Source organism: Lissotriton vulgaris, chromosome 7 (assembly GCF_964263255.1).
Source record: "Lissotriton vulgaris chromosome 7, aLisVul1.2, whole genome shotgun sequence".
NCBI lineage: Eukaryota > Metazoa > Chordata > Amphibia > Caudata > Salamandridae > Lissotriton > Lissotriton vulgaris.
In genome coordinates, this window is record NC_141695.1 from 708,712,280 (window position 1) to 708,736,938 (window position 24,659).

At 45.4% G+C, this 24,659-nt stretch overlaps 1 protein-coding gene across 1 annotated transcript in view; it reads left to right on the plus strand.

The window, feature by feature from the left end:
- Positions 1 to 24,659, plus strand: part of APOH (apolipoprotein H) — a 410,334-nt gene that overhangs the window by 321,009 nt on the left and 64,666 nt on the right. Inside the window, exon 6 of the mRNA XM_086930939.1 lies at positions 9,760 to 9,939. Coding sequence (XP_086787065.1) covers positions 9,760 to 9,939 — 180 coding nt within the window. The remainder of the gene's footprint in view (positions 1 to 9,759; positions 9,940 to 24,659) is intronic.

Below are 24,659 nucleotides of genomic sequence, written 5' to 3' on the forward strand. Positions count from 1 at the left end.
TTGTATCTCCTTCTCCAACACGGAATATACCACCCAAAGTATATGTCAATGTGTGGTTTATTTAAACTGGCACAATCATATTCCCTCTGAGGAGGAATAGAGCCGATTTTAGGCTTAGCAGAAACTGTAGAAAACTCATACTGCTAAAGTATCACTGAGGAAAAATTAGGCACGTTCCGTCTTGATTAGTTGTGGAATCTTTTACATCAAACAAGTAAACAACTAGAGAGTAAGGAAATGGAACTTGAACTAGTCCCTTTCCCAGAGTATTCTTGCTCGAAAGGGGGTTCCAGCCATACATCATTTGTGGTGTCATTTATGGTAAGATTGGAGGGTATTATTATTATTATTATTATTATAAAGGCTTTTGTAGTGCGCTCAATTACTAAGAAAATAGTATCCTGGCGCGGAAGGGAGAGAGGGCAGAGCAGAAAGATTCCAGAGAAAAGAGAGGAAGGAGAGCCCTACACAGTGGTGTTAAAGAGGTGGGTCTTCAATCCTTTCTTAAAAACAGTGATGGTGGGGGCTGTTTTCAAGTGGAGAGGAAGAGTTTTCCAGGCTCTCGCAGCTCTGACTGAGATGGATTGGTCACCAAGTCTGCTGTATTTGAATTTAGGTACGGTCATTTGGCACAAATTGGCCGACCTGAGGGGCCGGTTGGGAACATAGAGGAAAAATCTTTTTCTCAGATAAACTGGACCAGTTTGATGGACAGCGCGGTAAGAGAGGACAAGGATTTTAAACAAAATCCTGTGAGCGACTGGGAGCCAATGGAGGGCACGAAGAGGGTGCCGGACACTGGAGCTTTTGGGTATGTTAAACAAAAGTCGCACAGCTGCATTTTGAATGACCTGGATGCGATGTATAAGATAGGCCGGTAGACCACAGAAAAGGCCATTCGCATAATCTAATCTAGATAGTATAAGGGAGTGAATAACGGTCTCTTTGGCCTCTCTCGGAAGAAGGGGAAAAAAATCTACGGAGCGTTTTGAGTGTAGAAAAGCAAACCCCTGTAAGTTTTTTTAAATGATCCTCCAATTTGAGGTCATTGTTGAACCAGACTCCTAAATTTTTTGCAGGGCCGCCGATAGATTTAGGACATGGCAGGTCGGCAGGCCAGAGAAGATCACTAAAGTTGTCTGGAAAAGAACCATACAGCAGAATCTCTGATTTGCTTTTCGTTGCATTTTAGCTGGGCGAGGGCTAGCCAACGAAAAACAGATGATAGGCAGGATTGGGCCGCCGACGTATCCAAGTTATTTTTTGGCCATGTGAACAGAAGTTGGGTATCGTCGGCGTAAGCCATAATTTTTGCTCCTAACTGTTCTGTGAGATAGATGAGAGGGGTGAGGTAAATATTAAACAGCAGGGGGCTGAGGGTAGAGCCCTGGGGGACACCAGTTGTAAGTTTCTTGGGGGAGGAGGCAAAGGGCGGCATCCAGACTTGTTGCGTTCTATTTTCTAGAAATGATGTCAGCCAGTCGAGTGCAGGGCCTGTGATACCTATGGCAGCTAGTCTGGTGAGCAGGAGGGAGTGTGGTACCGTGTCGAAGGCGGCAGAGAGGTCCAATAAAATCAGAGCCGCTCTGCCACCTCCGTCCAGACATTCCCGGATAGCCTCGGATATTTCAACTAGAGCAGTCTCCGTACTGTAGGCTGCTCTGAAACCTGATTGTGCTGGATGGAGTGCCTGAGAGGTTTCAACAAATTTGTCCAGTTGTGTAAAAGCAACCTTTTCACATATTTTAGCAAGAGCTGGCAGCAGTGATATAGGCCGGAAGATGGCAGGGACAGCGGGATCTAATCCATTTTTTTTTAAGAGTGGGAGCAGTTTCGCTTGCTTCCAGCAGGCCGGGACAGTTGCAGTAAGAAAGGAACGGTTAATAATATGAGTCACCTCATTTCCAACTGTATCTGCAAGTCCCGCAAATACTCTAGCAGGACAAGGGTCAGAGGGAGATCCTGATTTTAAGGCCGCAAGGACTTTAACGATGTCCATTTTTTCTACCGGAGCAAAGTTAACAAACTGCTCAGTGTGGTCAGGCATCATGGGGGAGGGAGTGGCCAATAGGGATGGAAGGCTATTGCAGACAGTTAGCAAATCATCCTGAATTTTAGTGATTTTGTCAACAAAGAACACAGAAAGTTCTTCGCAGCATTTCTCCGAAGAGGCCAGTAGAGGTTGAGCAGCACAGGGTGAAACAAAGCTTTTTACAATAGTAAAAAATGTCCTTACTGTTATTGTTGGCTTTCTTGATTCGCCCTGCATAGTAGTGGTTTTTGGCAGATCTAATAGCCGCATAGTACTTTTTTTGCACCACCCTCAATTCCTTCTTTGCCTCAGGGAGATATGCTTGTCTCCAGATCCGTTCAAGTTTTTTACAGCCTGATTTAAGGTCACGGAGGGAGTGGGAGAACCAGGGCTTGGAAGGGGTAGAGCGTAGTCTGCAAACCCGGCTTGTTTTTATAGATGCAGCAGTCCCTAGTTCAATCCATGAATTGAATGAGCTGATGGCTGACTCAATTTCAAGAGGAAGAGCTGGGCGGGAGGTGGCTAAACAATCTGACAAAATATCTGCATTCATTTTCTGTGTATGAGCAGCTGGGGGGCTGTTCACGGCTGGGCGGGTCAGAGTCCAGGCAAACCTGATCAACATGTGGTCTGACCATGTCACTGTCTCGGGGCGGGCCATGTCAATGTCGAAATTAGTGCAAACCAGATCAAGGACATGTCCACCTGAGTGAGTGAGCACCTCAACCCATTGTTTTAACTGGGCCATGGCAAGAGCTTCGTTTAAGCGGACCGTCTCCGAGGAGTCCGGGTTATCCACATGGATATTAAAATCCCCCAGGAGAAGATATCTAGAGTATCTTAGAACCCGTGGGACTACAATATCCTCCAATGCGCCCAGAAAGTTACCGGCATGGCCTGGTGGTCGGTAGACCAGAGTGCCTCCTAAGGTGAAATGAGCCCCAAGTGTTAATGAGAAATGAAACATCTCTGCATCAGCTAGAGGACCATGAAGGTCGTGGGAAAAGGCCCATTGTTCTCTAAAAATGGCTGCTATACCGCCTCCTCTGCCTAGAGGGCGATCATTCCTAACAATTTTGAAGCCCCGTGGGATAGCAAATTCAACAACTGGGCCGCATGTCTCATTTAGCCAGGTTTCCGTAATAAAAAGTAAATCAAGCTGATTGGTGCTCAATAGTTCAAAAATATCAGCAGTGTGCTTGACCAGTGACCTAGCATTGATCAAGCCTGCTCGGATGCGTGAGGAATCATCAGGGTTTTGAGCAGGACACTTTAAACTGGGTTGAAAGCGGAATTTGCAAACATGACACACCCGCGAGGTAATGTCTGCTACCTCCCATTTATCACTGCATGGGCAGGAGTTGGCTTTTAGCGCCAAAAGGTACTCACGGGAATAACGAGTACTGGTCCTATAGGGCTTCTGTGGGGCACCGACAGGGGGGCTGGCGCTGGCCGCGTTCGGGACAAGGACGGGCACAGACGGGCCCTCCTTAAGGCGCTCCTTCGGCGCACAGACGGCGCGCCCGCTGCGCGTGGCCGCTGCGCATCTTAGAGTGCATTACTACTTGTAGGCCAAGCCCCACCCTCCGCTGGACCGCTAACTCGGGTCCCGCAGGGTCCGGCCCACACTCAAGATGGCGCCCGACCTAGCCCTCCACAACAATCGGCACTTGAAGCCACGGTGGAACGGGGCTCAGGGGGACCTGATTAATGCAATGCTTTGTAGAGGTGAATTTAAAAGGTACACAAAATATTAACACAGCAATTATTAAAATTAATTTGAAGTGTTAAAAAAAGAGATTCGATACATCAGTGGGAAACAGGTAAGAGCAGATGAGAGCCCTCGCAATCTGCTCGCCTTCTCGAGCGCTGTAACGAGGTGCTGCCACCACCCCAAACAAACCCCCAGACCCACGAGCACCAGATCTACTTGTAGGCCAAGCCCCACCCTCCGCTGGACCGCTAACTCGGGTCCCGCAGGGTCCGGCCCACACTCAAGATGGCGCCCGACCTAGCCCTCCACAACACTCGGCACTTGAAGCCGCGGTGGAACGGGGCTCAGGGGGACCTGATTAATGCAATGCTTTGAAGAGGTGAATTTAGAAGGTACACAAAATATTAACACAGCAATTATTAAAATCAATTCGAAGTGTTAAAAAAAAAAGATTCGATACATCAGTGGGAAACAGGTAAGAGCAGAGGAGAGCCCTCGCAATCTGCTCGCCTTCTCGAGCACTTTAACGAGGTGCTGCCACCACCCCAAACAAACGCCCAGACCCACGAGCACCAGATCTACTTGTAGGCCAAGCCCCACCCTCCGCTGGACCGCTAACTCGGGTCCCGCAGGGTCCGGCCCACACTCAAGATGGCGCCCGACCTAGCCCTCCACAACAATCGGCACTTGAAGCCGCGGTGGAACGGGGCTCAGGGGGACCTGATTAATGCATTGCTTTGTAGAGGTGAATTTAAAAGGTACACAAAATATTAACACAGCAATTATTAAAATCAATTCGAAGTGTTAAAAAAAGAGATTCAATACATCAGTGGGAAACAGGTACGAGCAGAGGAGAGCCCTCGCAATCTGCTCGCCTTCTCGAGCGCTGTAACGAGGTGCTGCCACCACCCCAAACAAATGCATGATAATTCATTTGACCACTTTGCTGTGGGTTTGGCCATGGTTATTGCCAGTCTGTGTTTTGGCATCTACTTCATTGTCTATTTCTGTAACTTCCATTGCTGGATCCGCTGCTCACGGAGGAACCATCATCCGAAGAAGCCGACTGTGGTGTCCTATTTGTGGCTTTGTAATTTGCATCTAAGTAAGGGTAGGTTTTCACAAAGGATTTTTTTTTAAATCCTTCTGAAATTGATGGATTTTGGACGGGGTCAGTTCCTCTTCGTATTTTGACATCTCTTTATTGACTTCACTCGGTCTTTTTTTATACGATGTTAGTGTGGTCTTAAATGGCTTTCTGTCACTTGAATATCCATCAAGATTGCATCAGATAGTCTTTTAGCTGTTTGGATTATTAAAATAATCCAGTCCCTGGTGCAATGTCAGGCGATCTTTTCGGAACGCTGCCTTGTCTAGGAATATGCAGGGAGCATTTGTAACTATCAGTCCTTTCTGGGTGTATTGGAGTGTAGATATTCTGTTAGTATTACTCCATGTAGTATAGTTCTCTTATGGTTTTTCTTTTTTTCTGTCAGATTTTCCCAATCTGCGCTTTGTGAAATCGTTTGTGCCACATTGAAGTCTGTCATGAGTGGCGAAACTGCCACGGTGTTGCTAACATCTTCGTCAGTGAAAGTTTGTGACAGGTTTTCGGCCATGTTGCAACTGATTACTCAGGAGGTGCGCTTTGGAAAGAGAGTTGAAAGGCAAAAAACTCTCACAGCTGTGCGCTGTCTTAATACAAGTAAACAACTAGAGAGTAAGGAAATGGAACTTGATCTTGTCCCTTTCCCAGAGTAATATGCAAAAACAACGTGGACAAGTCCTTAACGGGTTATGGTTTTTGTTGGTGACCTTCACCCTACTCGAGGAACTCAGGCAACAAGTGGTTGTTTTAGAAAACCCCTCACCAACCTAGAAGGAGGCATTCTTCATCATCAGGGTCCAGCTGGATAGCCGAGTGCAATCCAGATGCGCTTCAACGCCTAATATACAGCGGAGCGGTTTCTGGTGGAAAGTGAAGTGATATGTGAAGTGTGAATAAATGATAAAAACTTCTCTAGGAATGCCCTTATAAAAGTTTTAATAGAAGGGTCCTAGGACATGAGTAAAAACATAGGGCCTCATTTACGAGAAGTGGTGCATTGCTGCATGAAAGCAGCGATGCACCACTTCTCAGTGCGCCCTCCTTGCGACACCAATGATGCGTCATATTAATAATATCAGCACAAAAAGTGGCGCTTTGCTGGAGTTGTGTCGGAAGCCTGACGCAACTCCAGCAATGTTTCTTTCACATGCGTCACCCTTACGCCTGCCATGAGGCAGGCGTAAGGTTTGGACGCATTGGCGTCCTAGAAGTCCTATATTTTGCTGCGCCACTCCTACAAACCTTTCTTACGGGGGTACGCCCACCCTGCATACATTATACCTGGTGCAGGTATAATGTAGCGCAGGGGTTTACGAAGTGACGCATCTATCTAGATGTGTCACTTCGTGAATATGGCGTTTCATGGCGCATTTTTTACACCACTGGTGCGTCACAAAATGTGACGCACCGGTGGCGCAAAAGTGACGTAGAGGATCATATATGAGCCTCAATATCCCTAGAGAATGTTGGTCTACTAGTTTCAGCCTTCTGTGATATTCGTGAGGCTTTCTTCAGGACCATAAAGGTGAGTGTGACCAAAAACTGGGAGGCCACTCTAGGTGTATATATCAACGCAGGCCCTAAAGTGCGCTGTGAGTGTAGTGGGATCTTGTTACTTACAGATCCTTTGCGTTGAGTATCTGAACTGGACAGGTACAGATCGACATACATATTTATAGACAAGTTGTTTTTATCATGCATATCTTACGTTCCTGCACTCCTCGATGCGTAGAGTTGTTCTGCAAGTGGTGGCACGGCTATAAAAGGAAGGCATCATGCATGTGGCTTGGTATGGGCTATTGTGACAAGGGTGTCGCATTAAGGCCCACGTGGTGGCCGAAATTTAAAAACAATGATTTATCTGGTGACATTTATTGCGCATGACACCATTGCCACAATAGCCCACAATCATTGATAGTACGAACAGTGTCACACTTCGTTTAAGAGTTTTAAGCTAAAATCTCAAATAAGGGCCACCATATAAACATTGTTATGTGCTCTTAAGGCACATTGTAGACATGCATGGTTATTTATTAGACAGCAATCATGCATGCCAGGTGTTGAAGAACAGCTGGATTGCACTCGTCAAATCCAGCTGGACCCCATTGATGAAGCATGCCACCTACTTGGTAGGTGGGTGAAGGTTTTTCTAAAACAACCACTGTTTGTCTGCATTCCTCGACTAGGGTGAAGGTCACCAACAAAGACCATAACCCATTAAAGAATCTTTTACATCTTCATTGGGCGACCAGTAGCCTTTTGAAGCGTATCAATGGTCACAATAAACTTGTTCTAGTAGCACAATTTACATATTTATTGCACTTTTTTAACTATGGAATTCCAAACATCAAAGCATAGTTGGGGAAAGTACTTTTGTATGATCTTGAAGAGAGATCTATAATGGTAACAAAGCTGCCCTAAATGGCCTTGAGGCCAATGGATTACCCTGAACAATTGGGTCTACCACAGATGTCTTTTTAGCTCTCTTTTAAATATATTGTTAGCCTTCAGGTCTCATGGCAATTTGCAAGAGAAACAACTAACTTTCACAACCACTCATGGAGAATACAATATAAGGGAACACTCACACACTCACTCTCTTCTTTTGTCAGAGATCAAGTGTTTACTATAATACCTTCGAGTATGTATAGGTCAGGCATAGATTCTCCACCCAGAATCAACACAATAAAGGCACAATACAGCTTGTTATCCTCTGTTAAAATGCTCCTAGCTGCTCCATTTCCATAGCTTACTCTTGGATGAAGAATCCATGTTACTTTTGGGTCTTCAAAGGAGATGGATTCTGGTAGAACCAGTTAACCCTACTGAAGACTCTTTTCGTATATTAGCTCTCGCTTTAGGCTTTTGTTAAATTAACAGGGCCATATCAGAAAGCTCAGAAAATGAAATGGGATGACGAGTGTGGACTACCTTCTCCTTGCTCTCTTCTTTTAATTCACAATCAAATAATGTAATTTGGGACTTCTCAACCAAAGTAGTCCTAGCTGTCAATTATAGAAATAAGTCACATAGGTCAATATATTCGTACCACATTCCTGAGCCGAATGCTCCAGATGAGGATGTTTAAACATCTTTTTAAGCAAGTAGAAAAGTAGCATACCTAACTAGGCAAGGACCTGAGATGGTATATACAGGGATGGTGCAATCTAAGGCAGGCCAAGTAAAAGAGCTGATTAGATATCATTTCTTAGCCCGATCTTGCGTAATCTGTGCAATGTGGAAGGCAAAATCCTCTTAACTTCACAGGTTCTCTAGGAAATGTGGGCATTAGAAGGGACTATTAGGATATCAGTAGATCTTAATGGCTGAGGAGCCACATTTTCAAGGTGAAGTTGTAACTATTGAGCCGGATGCTAAAAAGAATCCATGGAAAAAGCAGTCATTGGCATCACAATCTGCAAAGGACTGAACTCTCTGAAGGTCTCTCTAATTTCCTTTTGGATTGCCTAAAGAAAAGGTGACTCCTCCCAATAGCCACAGTGCCATCCTGCACCTAATATATATGTTTGTGAAAGGTGCAAGTAATAGAGGGCAGACCAAATCTACTTGTCAATATTGGTGGCTCTTGTTTGTAATTGAAGATTGATGCAGGTGTTGATAATAAAGACACCAACACTGTCCTGAGACAATGTTGAGAAAGAGAACAGCATATAGTCTCCCGGGCACGAGAATCCATTAAGGCAAACAACTGCAGAAAAACAGAGCACAAATCAGGAACAGAGAGCATCTAGGTGGATCATGAACATAACAAAAAATAGGGATACAAAAGTGTTGTATCACACCCTTCTCTGTCCAATACATGGTGTAGGCAGGAAATTATATCACAGGTAAAAGCTCGGCACCATCTCGGACTGGACAACTCTGACAACAAACACTGGAAATTGGCCATTTTGGACAGGAGTGGTTTAATGTTGCCCATGCTGACTTCTTCAGTAGAATTGTGTTTTGCAGAAACGGCAAGAATAAGAACCTTATGACTGACATCCTTCTTTCCCTCCAACCTCCTGCATTTTGCCAGCATGACTTCTCAACCTTGGGCTCTGGACAGGACGTGTAAGAACATTTCAGACTGCTGTGGCCATGGCAATGCTAATGCAGACTGGGTAGAGTGGGCGATGATCATACTATGCAGCACAGCAAGCAAATTGACTAAATAATTGCTGATTTCTTCTCTATCAAAGTAGCCTAACAAGCAAGTCATCACCTCTGGTGATTTTCATTCTCAGTTGCAGCAATAATGTTTACAGAGCTGTCTTGTTGCACCTATCAAACAGGCTTCAAATCCAATAAAGTAATGTGGTTCCAATTCAATGAGTGCCCAAAGACAGTTTATTTAAGAGTTTTGCTTTTAAAAATTATGAATACAGACATGCTTCTTTGAAAAGTCATGCCAGGAAAAGGGGATTCTTTTTTATTCAAGGTATGGAAAGACAAATGGAAAAAAAATAAGAAACTACAATTTCGAAGATAATAATAGAGGAACTTGCTTTTGTTTAGGGTGCAGGAAAGTTGGCTCTCTCCACAGTGGGGGTGCTGATTTGAAGATTTAGGTAGAAGCAATCAATATTACAAGTAAGTAATCTGGCCATATTCCACAACATTGAAAGTTACTCTGGATGAGTAACTATGGCTACTGTCTTTACAACTGTATGGCATTTTTTGTCAGTGTTGAGCAGCATGACTTTTATATAATATGAAACAAACACAGCATAGATCTTTAGGGTATGAGGTAACAACATGGAGAAGGAAATAAAAATGTATGCTTCTTAACCAAGATGTAGACACTTGATAATTTAATTTACCGCTAGTTTATCATAAATACCTTTGAGAACTGCCTGAACCTATGAATGACTGTCTCACTATTGTTCTTTATTTCCTTAACAGATGTTAAATGTGATCGCCCAACAGACATTGAGAATGGGTTCATGACTTTTGCCACTGAAAGAGAGTATGACTACTTGGAAACTATTCAGTATGGCTGTAACCCTCCATATACACTTGATGGACCACTAATATCAAGATGTGATAAAAATGGGAAATGGTCTTTAACACCAACCTGCAAATGTAAGATATTGTGTGGAACGTATGTAACAGATAATACATGTACCCTTAGCTATCCGCAATAGCTGCTGTACTTTAGTGGGTGAGTTTTTACAGAATATTGTGCCTGATCCTTTTCAGAGATAGACACCAGACTGTTCTAAAATATAATTTCCAGTCAGTGTGGTGTCTCCATAAGGTTGTTATAGAAACTTTGGTTTCTCTAATTCGGCTGCACTGAAAAGCCAGGCTGGAGAAACCCCACAGACTCCCTGACCTGATCAGAGCATCTTTCAAGACCGCTCAGACCAATCCCTGCACTGCTCTCCTAGCAGGAGAGCAGCACGGAGCTAGGAGAGCAGTGCGGGGATTATACATGGAGTCTGTGACGTTGTCCCAGTGTCTGCTGTGACCAGGAAGAACCAGCACTGAGGCGAGACACTGGATGCGGCCAGCAGCAGGTTAAGTTTAACTTTTTATTATTATTAAACTCTCTCCCTCTGTGCTCCCCCTCCTGCGCTCCCCCCTGCCCTCTCCCCCTCCTCACTACTTTATTTATGTGGTGGCAGCCGCTGCTGCAGATGAGTGTAACATTCAGGACCTAGTGTAGGACAACCCCCTGCCTTTTTTGCTGCTAATAAGTCTCCATACTGAGTCAACAATATCAGCCAACCAACATATCGCACCCACTACATCTCCTACCACTACATAGTAAGGCTTAGTATATTTTTACCGTTCTCAACTGATTGTCATTAAAGTGACACTGTCCCTGCCCAGCTGGCTCTTACAGATGAAACCCCCTATCAGAACATCTGCCCACTTTTCCAAAGGTCAGTTTACATTGCCTTTAATAGCATTAATGAGCAACATGGTCTACTCTCAGGAAATATAAGACTAACGTCGGGAGGCCAAAAGTCTTACATTTAATCCAAAAATAGTGACAAGCACAGCAACTAATCAAGAAACTATTGTCATTTCAACCGACCAGAGCTCTCATTCAAAATTGCCTTGAGGAGCATATAATGCAGCAAAATATATCAGTCAGTCAGCCAGAACCTCTTTATTCGGCTACGATCGTAACCATAAAAGCACAATATATAAAACAATATATAAAACATTACAGTAATTACAAATATAAAATACGATAGACATATATCCTGAATAGACAAGCAATACAAAATATTTAAAAGATAAAATACGAATATATGTATATCAAAAAAGTGGCTAGTGCGTGGGCAGTCGGCAAACAATAGATACAATCAATAAAATAGAGCAGTGGACAAATTAGCCCTTGTAAGAAAAGTGCCTGTGCGAAAAATCAAATCAACATTGTCTAGGTCTAACATATGACGATATGCTTGCTCCAGACTAATTGGTCTTCGCTTGTTAAAGTATGGGTAAAGCAGCTGTTTAGAGTATATACAGTAATATTTACAGAGAAATATAAAGTGCATGGTGGTTTGCTCACTCCGGTCGTCACAAGGACACAAAATTTGATTTCCATTTATATTAAAGCCTAAAGGGAAACAGAGTGCAAATCTGATTGTACATGCCCTGAATCGCAACAGGACACTCCTTTCCCAGCGACTCATTGAGAGGGTCAAATACAGGTGAAGCGGAAAACTATACTGTTCTGTGGCCAAGTAGTTGTACACCATGGTTTTCCTGGACTCCACCACTAACCGCTCGTTGTTATAAAGTTGATAAAGGGCGTCCCAAATTTCCTTTTTTTTGACAGATACGGCCAGAGTGGGGTCCAGGAAAATACTTTCTTTATTTATGCTACGCAAACTGGAAGTGACACCGCTTAGCCATGGGATTTTGAGGCCTTTGTCGTACTGAAGACAATCCTTTATAATCTGTTGAGTCAGAAGTGCTGCCTCATTCTTCTACACTGAGTCCCACATAAGTGCCGGGCGTGCTCGAATGAACTCGATTATAAAATCAATGTTAAGCTCCTTGTGACATATGTATTGGGGAGTAGAGATAGGGGTGCACATCAATTTCCTGCAAAATCTGTTCTCTTCTAGCTGGATTGCTGAACAATTAGAAGTTCCCCAAATCTCTCCGCCGTATGTTGCCACCGTTGCACATTGTAATTTATATATTTTCTGGATTGCTGCGAGGGTACCCATGCTCTTAGGACGGGGTAAACTTAAAATAGAATTGCAGGCCTTTGAGAACTTTGAGAACTTGCTCCTGGCGTGAGCGATATGCTCACTCCAGGAGCCGTTCGCAGCAAAGGCCAACCCTAGATAAACAAAAGATTTTATAGAGGTCAGTTTTTGACCGTCTATTGTTAGGGATCCCATGATGCGCTTCCCAAACCCTCTGCTCATAAGAAAGGATTTTTTAAAATTTACCCGGAGGTCTAAATCCTTCATGTAATGATTAAAACTTTGGACAAGAAGACGCAGGGAATTACGGGTACGACCTATCAGAACCGCGTCATCGGCGTAGCGAAGTACCGGGGTGGGCTCTTTTCCAACATATGGGACGGCCTTGGTAGCCATTTTCAGGGAAGTATTGAGCCCATTTATATATATAATAAAAAGCAGGGGTGCCAACACGCACCCTTGTCTGACACCCCTGCCGATATTAATGGTCCCTGAAACCTCACCACCCTTCGCTATCCTTACTTGGGCTTGAAGATCACGGAAGTTTACCAATGCTGCGTCCAACCCACCAGCCACAAGGATAGCCCACAGCTTCGACCTATTGACTAGGTCAAAAGCTGTGGACAAGTCCATGAAAGCCATATAGATGGGGGCCCTCCTAGCAATGTTGTATTTTCCTAGAAGTAAATTTAAATTGAGACATTGTTCAAATGTTCCTACCCTACCATTAAACCCCAGCTGGCATGGATCCAGGATAGCATTTGCCTCTGTCCATTCAAGGATTTTATTATATAGGACTCTCCCTAAAATGTTAAGGGTATTATCTATGAGAGAAATCGGCCTGTAATTACATGGGAGCAATCTATCTACCTTCTTAAAAATCGGCACTATAATGCTTCTTGCCCAAGTCGCAGGTATAGTGGTCTGGGTTAGATTGTTAAAAACGTTCAAGAGTAAGGGGGCCCAAAATACAGGGTTGAACTAATCAAATCAATTGGGAGCCCATCCGGGCCCGGGGCCTTATTGCCTAAGCTCTGAATAATAGCTTCCGTTACTTCAGAGATACTTGGGTCTATGGGTACTGGACTGCCAGGTTTGAAAATTTCATCATGTAGGGGCGGAGGAGTATAAATACTCGAGAAGCGTTCCACCCATGCCTCACTGGCTATATTACAGCTGATGCGCGATGCTGATTGACCAGTAGATCGGACATCATGGACCGCTGCCCAGAAGTTACTGCCCTTATTCAGGGTAGCGGCCTCAGTTAATTTGTCCCATTTATCTATCAAAAGCTTCTTCTTCCTATCGTTAGTTACCTTCTTGTAGATTTGCCTGGCCAGTTTAACCTCTGACGGGTACCTTGGAATATCTGAGAGGGCACTGCGCAACTTCCTGTTAGCTAAAGAGCACTCCTTATTAAAACATCTAGGGTTAATTGCCATTTCTACAGAGGGCTTGGAATGAAAGGTCTTGATCGTCAGACAGGTCTTCCCAAAATTCCCGACTATCTGCCCTGGTGAATGGTAAAGTGAGAGGCAGGACTCTATCAATGGCAGGTTATTCCTTACTAGCTTACTAAAGATTTTAAAATTGTCGACCCCCCTCCAACATAGTCTTCAGTTGTCCGATGACACTGTTGGATTTGTGGCCCCACATTCAGTATGGAAAGTTGGCCTTTGGGCGGCATGTATCACTATTGTGATTGGGTTGTGATCACTGAAATCGGATGGTACCACCTCAACGGCTGCCAGTTGATATTTTATTAGTGGGCATACAAAAATTAAGTCTATGGTGGTGCTACAGCCCCTTCCCCTGTAGGTCGGACAATTGTTCTTAGTTAACCCCCTTCCCAAATCCATAACATTAGACATGTTGTGTGATGCTATGAATCTGGACAATTCTCTACCTCTACTTAATGATCGGCTGTGATAGGCTAACTCAGTTTCAGAGTCTATTTCCGAAAGTTTGGCATTGAAATCTCAGCCCAGTATAAGGCCCAGTGAATCCCCATTAATAGAATGGTTATCCAATGCCGATATAAAATCAAAGAGCTTTATAAAGCTCGTATTTGGGACTGACTGAAAGTCTTTGTTATAAAAATTAATCAGATGGAAATGAATCCCTCTTTTGTACAAAACTGCTTGATAGTCTAGACTGTCTGATGGAACTACCTTAACTCTGCCACCAGCGGCCACGTTAATTCCCAGGAAGAGACCTCCAGAGGGTCTCCCTATCCTAGGAGCTTGGGATGGTACGCTGAAACAATGAAAGCCCTCAATAAATAGTTCTTCTGTGGCCCACGTTTCATGAAACATTACAATGTCGTAGGACCTAATCATATTTACCCAATCTAGGTTATCGAGCTTTGAGCGTGGACCTGCCACGTTCCTGCTCAAAACGCTCAGGCTAATGTCTTTGTCACTTATTAGTGGGTATGACCTTTTTTCTGTATAATTAGCTCTAGGTGGGTTATTTATGGGTGGCCTGACATTTGCACCTGCATTGGGGACCATATCTAGTAGTCAATCCTGTGACTCCAGAATAGAAAGAGCATGGTAACCGTTAAAAAGGGGCATGGCTGTTTCAATACTTCCATTTGGGATTAGAGGTGGCTTATAAAAGTAGCCCAGGGGAAGTGAGCTAATATTGGTAGGGGGATTAAATGATTCATCCATAATGGACAGTAAACAGCGAACCATCTGGGGTCTCCTAAAGTTTAGGACAATGCATAGATAGATTTATTTGAAGGTCCGACTCAACCCACTCGCCTAGCCATGATTATTTCATCCATCCTATGCAAGTCAAACTTTTTATTTTTATGGAGCTAGTCTGCTGATTTATTTTGGAGATAGCTCCAGGACTCTGTCTGCCCCTCCCTAAGTGCCGGGATGCCTGCTAGGACAAGTACATATGGGGCCAAGGCTGGGGGGAGGTGTTGGACGTCTGGGTTAGGATTGTTCCTTAGGGTGCGGTGAAAGCCAGATTTCTCAATATCTCTATTCTCCGTGGTGGTAATGTTGGCTGGCCCTAGGGCCTGGTGAGTGATACCCCCCTAGGAATGCCTGTCCCAGCCTTTGGTGTTGACCTACTACTTCCATCTAGGTGACCGTCGTGTATAACAAAAGAGGCTCCCTCCATCCCACGCTGGTGGCAGACGGTGGCTTGAGAAAGAGCTATGGGGTCTTCTGACCTTTGGGTTTTGGGATCGCCATTACTGATAATTTGACCATTTGACTGAACCCCGCCCTTGCTTATGTTAGCTATATCAGTGTGTTTCTTAGACATAGACATCCAAAGGACATCAAGTTTCTTTACAAAGATGTCCATCACATCATCCAGTCTTGACTCAAAAGCTTCCATCATGGTATTTAAAATCTCAATCCCATATCAGTAGTATTAGGGTTAGGGTCCCATAGTTCTTCAGTCTTGGTTGAGGTAGAATTGCATCACCGAACTGCAACCAGGCCATCTCCTCCAGTGACATCACTGCTGCATGGGGTGCCAATATTAGGGTCTGTATGTTTTTGCCTCAGCTTTAATTGGTTTGGTTTAGCAGAGATTTTCTTTCCCCCAACGGCTGTGGCAACCAATAACTGCCCTCTGGCCAACTTACTCAGGGTCCCTCTGGTGTTGTTGGCAGGTGCACTTTGGTTCTGGTTAGTAAGTGCAGGTGAAGAATTATTGTTTGTAATAACAATAGTGGGCCTTAAAGGCACAGGTGAAGGCGTTATACACCCTGTTGACGTTAAATCCTGGGTCCCCCAGTTGACAGACGGAGGTGTAGCGGAACAAGGTCTAGTGACAGACATCTCTCGGTAGCCTGTATTTGGTGTATTATCATAAATTCCGCTCTTGTAAAAAAGTCATCTAAGGTACCAACAACCCCCTTCCGTTTGCTCGTTTTAGCAGAGGTTCCCATTGTTAATTGAGATCAGACACTGGGGCAGCGTTAATACAGCAATGTATTTCAAGTGGAACTGAGTGCGAATATCTTGCGTGGGACGGGAGCGCTTTTCTATTGCCGGTCGTCGCAGTTGCTGCATCAATTTCCTGCGCCTCGCAGGTGCTTCTGGGGGTTGTAGTAGGAGCAGTTCCCCTCACGGCGTCAATGAGCCCCGCTAGGCTGCCTCGCTGGTCGCTCCCTCTGGCGCAGCCAGCCAGCACCGGATGAGCCGTTTCCCTCACGGCAGGCAGGGCAAGCAAGAGCCCCAGATAAGCGCATCCCGCGTTGCGTGGGGCGGGAGCGCTTTTCTATTGCCGGTCATCGCAGTTGCGGCGTCAATTTCCTGCGCCTCGTAGGGGCTTCTGGGGGTTGTAGTGAGCGTCAATGAGCCCCGCTAGGCTGCCTCACTGGTCGCTCCCTCTGGCACAGCCAGCCAGCACCAGATGAGCCTTTTCCCTCACGGCAGGCAGGGCAAGCAAGAGCCGCAACTGCGACGACCGGCAATAGGGAGCGACCAGCAAGGCAGCCTAGCGGGGCTAATTTTCCCACTATACACGTTTTTGGAGCACAAACATGTGGCAGAAACTTGTTACTTTCTGCCGAACATATCTAATGAGTAGAAGGCTGGTACTTCTCAATGAGAAAATGCAAGACGTCCTTGAAGCACAGATACAATACATGAATACATTGCTGACCTTATTAGTTTTCTTAAAACCCCTCTACTGGTTGCCAATCTGTAAAGTAAGGTTATGATTTACCTTGAGACGCAGGAAATGTGCAAATATACTATTTCGAATAAGGTCAACCAGACCAAGGAAACATAACATGAATAATAAGGCTAAAGGGCACTTCAGATTCATAAGGAAAGTGCATTTATTTGATTATAAAAGAAATCCATGCACATTGTGATATACATGTGCAAAAGACATGGAAGATATAGGAATACGAGATCATGTTTTCACAATCCTTTCTTCTTTGTCAGGAGGCAAACCTTCTATACAGTAGAAAAATATTGGCAATCCCTTTATTTGACCTTTAGAGGCCCAGCCCCTCAAGGGCGACTGGGTCAACAACATGCAACAAATTGGTTTTGGATTTTGATTGCGTTTTTCTGTTTTTTCTATCGTTTTGTAGGATTACATTGAGAACTTCTAGTAAGTTTGGTTTAGATGGCTTGTCACTGGTGTTGGTGATTGGGCTTGACTCACTGATCAACATAGAGTATATTCTTTAATTTTTCATAATGAATTGGTCTCATTTCATACATTTTCTCTTGCAGCTATACCCCTGAAGAAGAGACTCAGGTCTCGAAATGCATTGGGTGTGAAGTTTATAATGTACATTGTAATGCTGATTGTAACATATGAAATTATTTGAAGAATATTGTTTATTGTTTATGTAAAAAAAGTTTTTTCTATGAACCTAGGGCCCGATGTAGGTAAATCTACAGGGATTAGGACCCAGATCTTTTGACTGGGTTGAATGTGTGACATTGATCCTCATTCGGTCCATCACCTGTTGTTTTTGCAAACTCGCTCTAAGTGTACTGGGGATGCCCAGACGTGGGTCCCAGGCACTCCACACCACTGGAGTCAAGCTAGCCGGGCTGATGAGAGGTGTTACCTCGAAACCGGTCCGGTCCTCGGATGCTTGATTCCGTTCTGGGAAGGACATGGCTTTTGTAGTTCGGACTGGACTGTTCCCATGGGGCACAGGGTCAGAGCTGATTTGCATATCGCCATTGTCTAACCCAGGGTGGTGTGGAGTGCAAAAAAACAGGGATTAGGACCCAGATCTTTTGACTGGGTTGAATGTGTGACATTGATCCTCATTCGGTCCATCACCTGTTGTTTTTGCAAACTCGCTCTAAGTGTACTGGGGATGCCCAGACGTGGGTCCCAGGCACTCCACACCACTGGAGTCAAGCTAGCCGGGCTGATGAGAGGTGTTACCTCGAAACCGGTCCGGTCCTCGGATGCTTGATTCCGTTCTGGGAAGGACATGGCTTTTGTAGTTCGGACTGGACTGTTCCCATGGGGCACAGGGTCAGAGCTGATTTGCATATCGCCATTGTCTAACCCAGGGTGGTGTGGAGTGCAAAAAAACAGGGATTAGGACCCAGATCTTTTGACTGGGTTGAATGTGTGACATTGATCCTCATTCGGTCCATCACCTGTTGTTTTTGCAAACTCGCTCTAAGTGTACTGGGGATGCCCAGACGTGGGTCCCAGGCACTCCACACCACTGGAGTCAAGCTAGCCGGGCTGATGAGAGGTGTTACCTCGAAACCGGTCCGGTCCTCGGATGCTTGATTCCGTTCTGGGAAGGACATGGCTTTTGTAGTTCGGACTGGACTGTTCCCATGGGGCACAGGGTCAGAGCTGATTTGCATATCGCCATTGTCTAACCCAGGGTGGTGTGGAGTGCAAAAAAACAGGGATTAGGACCCAGATCTTTTGACTGGGTTGAATGTGTGACATTGATCCTCATTCGGTCCATCACCTGTTGTTTTTGCAAACTCGCTCTAAGTGTACTGGGGATGCCCAGACGTGGGTCCCAGGCACTCCACACCACTGGAGTCAAGCTAGCCGGGCTGATGAGAGGTGTTACCTCGAAACCGGTCCGGTCCTCGGATGCTTGATTCCGTTCTGGGAAGGACATGGCTTTTGTAGTTCGGACTGGACTGTTCCCATGGGGCACAGGGTCAGAGCTGATTTGCATATCGCCATTGTCTAACCCAGGGTGGTGTGGAGTGCAAAAAAACAGGGATTAGGACCCAGATCTTTTGACTGGGTTGAATGTGTGACATTGATCCTCATTCGGTCCATCACCTGTTGTTTTTGCAAACTCGCTCTAAGTGTACTGGGGATGCCCAGACGTGGGTCCCAGGCACTCCACACCACTGGAGTCAAGCTAGCCGGGCTGATGAGAGGTGTTACCTCGAAACCGGTCCGGTCCTCGGATGCTTGATTCCGTTCTGGGAAGGACATGGCTTTTGTAGTTCGGACTGGACTGTTCCCATGGGGCACAGGGTCAGAGCTGATTTGCATATCGCCATTGTCTAACCCAGGGTGGTGTGGAGTGCAAAAAAACAGGGATTAGGACCCAGATCTTTTGACTGGGTTGAATGTGTGACATTGATCCTCATTCGGTCCATCACCTGTTGTTTTTGCAAACTCGCTCTAAGTGTACTGGGGATGCCCAGACGTGGGTCCCAGGCACTCCACACCACTGGAGTCAAGCTAGCCGGGCTGATGAGAGGTGTTACCTCGAAACCGGTCCGGTCCTCGGATGCTTGATTCCGTTCTGGGAAGGACATGGCTTTTGTAGTTCGGACTGGACTGTTCCCATGGGGCACAGGGTCAGAGCTGATTTGCATATCGCCATTGTCTAACCCAGGGTGGTGTGGAGTGCAAAAAAACAGGGATTAGGACCCAGATCTTTTGACTGGGTTGAATGTGTGACATTGATCCTCATTCGGTCCATCACCTGTTGTTTTTGCAAACTCGCTCTAAGTGTACTGGGGATGCCCAGACGTGGGTCCCAGGCACTCCACACCACTGGAGTCAAGCTAGCCGGGCTGATGAGAGGTGTTACCTCGAAACCGGTCCGGTCCTCGGATGCTTGATTCCGTTCTGGGAAGGACATGGCTTTTGTAGTTCGGACTGGACTGTTCCCATGGGGCACAGGGTCAGAGCTGATTTGCATATCGCCATTGTCTAACCCAGGGTGGTGTGGAGTGCAAAAAAACAGGGATTAGGACCCAGATCTTTTGACTGGGTTGAATGTGTGACATTGATCCTCATTCGGTCCATCACCTGTTGTTTTTGCAAACTCGCTCTAAATCTACATTTACCACTTCATAAATACCGAATCATACCGAATCGGTATTTATGAAGTGGTAAATTAGAGGGGGGGAGATGTAGGTATTTCAGATTCGGTAAATACCGAATCTGTAAGATTCGGTATTTACCGATTCTGTAAATACCGATTCGGTATCCCCCATTGCTTCCTATGGGCCTTGAAGCCCATAGGAATCAATGGGCATTACCGAATCGTTAATTACCGATTCGGTAATTACCGATTTGTGCAAGGGTGCAGGGGGTGTCACTTTGACACCCTCCAGCACCGCAAAAAAAGGCATGTGAGCCATGTGGCACACAGACATGCCCTAAGGGCATGTCTGTCTGTCACATGGCATAGGTGTGCATGCACACATGTGCATGCACACCTGGATTCGGTATTTTAACACCCAATTGGATTGGGTGTTAAAATACCGAATCTGAAGGGCCTGTGGGACTGAAAGTAGTCCCACCTACATCCCAAATTTAAAAATCGGTAAAATTACCGATTCGGTATTTTTGCGATTCGGTAATTTTACCGAATCGGTAAAATACCGAATCGGACAAAAAAAGGTCCCCTACATCTCAGTAGGCCAAATACCAGTCGGAAACGGCCGAAATCGGCCGTTTCCGACCGGTATTTGGTACCTGCATCGGGCCCCTAGTGGAAATATAAAAAGTTCACCTGAATAACAAATGATAAAATGAATTGAACGTTTCATTGCCAAAACACTTCTTGTTGTTGCATGTTGTTGACCCAGTCGCCCTTGAGGGGCTGGGCCTCTAAAGGTCATTGAATTTATGCTCAGTAGGCATTTACACGACATTGCACACCTATCGTAATAGCAGTAATAAATGTAATCAGAGTGCGCCAGGTACACCATCATTTCTTGAATCCCTTTATTTGAGCAAGTCCCTTTATTTGATGCAAATTAATCATTGTAATAATACATACATTGTAACCACAATTAGAATTATTGCAATGAATATTTCAAATATTGTCATTCCCCAATGCCCGAATATGCCACCCAACCATTTCCAGATGACACTGAGATACAAATGTAGCCATTCTGTCGCTTGTGCAGCTTCGTATGGCTATCATTCATGTGGTCTATTTGCTCATCTATACTGAGTAAAGTGTAGGACAGATGAGCAGGGATGGCTCCCCCACAATGGTCAGAGCCCACAGCTAAAACATAAAATGATATTTCATTATCATTTTATTTTTAAGCAGCTGGCTCAGCCAATCAATCAATCAATCAAGATATTTGTATAGCGCGCTACTCACCCGGAGGGTCTCAAGGCACTTGGGGGGGGGGGGGGGTGATTCCCAGGGGGAGGGAGGGGTGTTTCCCAACTGCTCGAACAGCCAGGTCTTGAGTTGCTTCCTGAAGGAGAGGTGGTCTTGGGTCAGACGTAGGTGGATGGGGAGGGAGCTCCAAGTCTTGGCTGCCAGGTAGGAGAAGGATCTTCCTCCCATGGTGGCTCTTCGTATGCGTGCAACGGCGGCGAGGGCATGGCTGGTCTCTCTTAGCTGGCGGGTGGGAGTGTAAAAGGTCAGGCGGTTGTTGAGGTACCTGGGGCCCAGGTCGTGGAGGGCCTTGTGTGCGTGGGTGAGGAGTCGGAACGTGATTCTCTTGCTGACGGGGAGCCAGTGCAGGTCTCTCAGGTGTCCGGAGATGTGGCTGTGTCGGGGGATGTCCAGGAAGAGTCGTGCGGAGGCGTTCTGGATGCGTTGGAGTCTTTTCTGTAGTTTAGCTGTGGTTCCGGTGTAGAGGGTGTTTCCGTAGTCCAGTCGGCTGGTGACGAGTGCTTGGGTGACCGTCTTCCTGGTTTCGATGGGGTTCCATCAGAAGATCTTTCGGAGCATGCGTAGGATGTTGAAACATGATGATGAGACGGCGTTGACTTGTCTGGTCATCGAGAGGGAGGAGTCCAGGATGAAGCCCAGGTTTCGTGCGTGGTCCGTTGGCTTGGGGGTGGTGCCCAGGGCAGGGGGCCACCAGGAGTCGTCCCAGGCGGAGGGCGATGATCCCAGGATGAGGACTTCCGCCTTGTCTGAGTTTAGTTTCAGCTGGCTGTTCTTCATCCACTCGGTGACGTCTTTCATCCCTTCATGTAGGCTGGCTCTAGCAGTGGCGGGGTCGTTGGTGAGGGATAGGATTAGCTGGGTGTCATCGGCGTAGGAGATGATGTTGAGGTTGTGTTGGCGTGCGATGGCTGCGAGGGGGCTCATGTAGACGTTGAAGAGGGTGGGGCTGAGTGAGGATCCTTGTGGTACGCCGCAGATGACTTCGGTGGCCTTGTATCTGAACAGGGGGAGGCGGACTCTCTGGGTTCTTCCGGCGAGGAACGAGATGATCCACTCCAGAGCCGTATACAATATTCTGAATTCATCAAGGTGTCATTTGTGTAGATTCTTCAAGTTTTTTTTTATAGAAAATAATAGTTAAAAATAAATATTAAAATGAGTTTAAAAAAACAGCCGTTTGTGCCAACATTTTCACCTGTAACAACTTCTAAATGTGACAGATATTTTAAGGCAATATACCGTTAGATTTGCTGGGCCCTTCTGGTTGTGGGGATATATGGGTTTTGTAGGTTCATCAAGAACCCGAGGAACCCAGAGGCAATAACTGAGCTGCCTCTTGTAATGGTTTATCATTGTGTAGCAGGTATACATTTTTTTTATTTTACAGAGTTTTATATACTGCGAACTTGACAGGAAGGTATAGGGTATCGGAGCGCTTTACATAGCACCAGTTGCGTTACATGAGGGCACATTCATTTTTGGAGATTAAGTGATTTGCCCAGAATCACAAGATGTTCAGCGTCATTGCCGAGACTCATACCCAGTTCTCCAGATCGACCGCCGAGGTCGACCGCCTTAGCCATTAGGCCAACTCCTTTCCCCAAGGTATATAGCAATTTATTTGGTAAATTATAAAATGTGAAAAATAGGTATCAAGGACACCTATGTAGTTCTGAAATGGGAATAAAATATAGAGTTTAGAAGCAGTAGTTATTTGCACATCTCCGAAATTGTGGGTACCCATACTAACATGTGAATTATAGGGCATTTTTCAAAGCGACTTATTTTTTACACATTGTCTTACATTTGGAAACCAGAAATGCATAGAAAGTCAACAGGTAATAACAAATGCTCTACACTTCTGTGTTTCCCTAAGTCTCCCGATAAAAATGGTACCTCACTTGTGTGGATAGGTCTAGTGGCCGTGACAGGAAACGTCCCAAAAGGCAAAGCAGACACACATTTTTGAAAAGTAGACACCCAGGGGAATCCAGGAGGGGGTGACTTGTGTGGCTCTCACCAGGTTATGTTACCCAGAATTCTTTGCAAACATCAAACTTTGTAAAGAAAAAAACAAATTTTCCTCACATTTCTTTTAAAAAAAATTATATTTGTTTATTAAGTTTTATACCAATCAAACATGAGATTCAGTGCAGCATTGTGCCAGTAGCAATAACACACAGAATTCAAATATACTACCACAAAGTATCAAGCGGTCGGTTAACAGGTTTTTCCAAGGACATCAGATTACCATTCCTCATTCCCCATTTTTACCCACGTGTAATCCCACACAGTATGGTTCTGATACAATGTGAACATATAGTGTATAGCCAATGTGTACCCTTCTCTGTGTACTTGCCAGAGCGGGCTCTGATTAGCTATAAGTCAGTGGCAGGTTCCTTCTGCACCTTTGTTTCCCCTCCAACAGTATCCGTGTTTTCCTCCTTGGTTGCAAGGTAAATTTTATACAGTTCCCAAATGTTTTAGGCCTGCTCCGTGGCGGGAGGAGGTTGCTAAAGTTTTCCGTTTGAGTACTACAATACAGCATGTCTCGTGCCCATTGGGCCATTATGGGTAGAGGACCTCGTGACCAGCTGATCGCTACCCTACGTTTGGCTAATAACGGACCCATGTCGACCAGCCGTCTAACTCCTTTAGGTATCTGTTTAGAGTAGCCCAGCAATGCAAGAACAGGCTCTGGAGTGAGTTTCAGTTCCGCCACTCGTCCTAGTTCTCAATAACGAAGTCCCAGAAAGTAGATCTCCCCGGGCAAGACCAAGCAAGGTGGAGGAAGTCTGCTGACCTCGCTTTACATCGGTCACACATCAGTTCCTCTCGTAATCCATATCTATGTAGTCATTCTGGGGTGTAGTAAACCCTGTTCAAAAACTTAAAGTGGATCAGACTGTGTCTTCCATTCAGGAAGGTGCATTTTGTGCTAGTGCAGCAGTAAGTCCACATAGCGTTGTCTATGTCCTGAGTCAGGTCACGCTGCCAAGCTAATCGTGCTTTAGTATAGTGATGTTCCCTATCCGACATGGATAGCTGGTAGTTTTTAGACACTATTCTAGAAGGCGACTTTGCCTTAATGACATAGGACAAAGCCGGTAGCTCTGGTGGTTCCAGCAAGTCATCTCCTAATATGTTCGGCAGCGCATGCTGTGTTCTGTGGAATTGAAATTGTGTAAGGATAGTAAGTATTTTCCTCACATTTCTGTGATGGAAAGTTCTGGAATCTGCGTGGATCCACAACATTCTACACACCCTTCATTCCCCAAAGTCTCCTGATAAAAAAGGTACCTCACTTGTGTGGGTAAACCTTGTGCCCGTGACAGGAAACGGGCCAAAAGACAACGTGGACACTTCACATTTTTACTGTGAAAACTGACCTTATTTTGCAAAGTGCCTAGCTGTGTATTTTGAACCCTAGTTCTGCCAACACCTAGGGACACCTAGCAGAACTATAAATTTTTGAAAACTAGACATCCAGGGGAATCCAGGAAGGGGTGACAGATACAGCTCTCACCAGG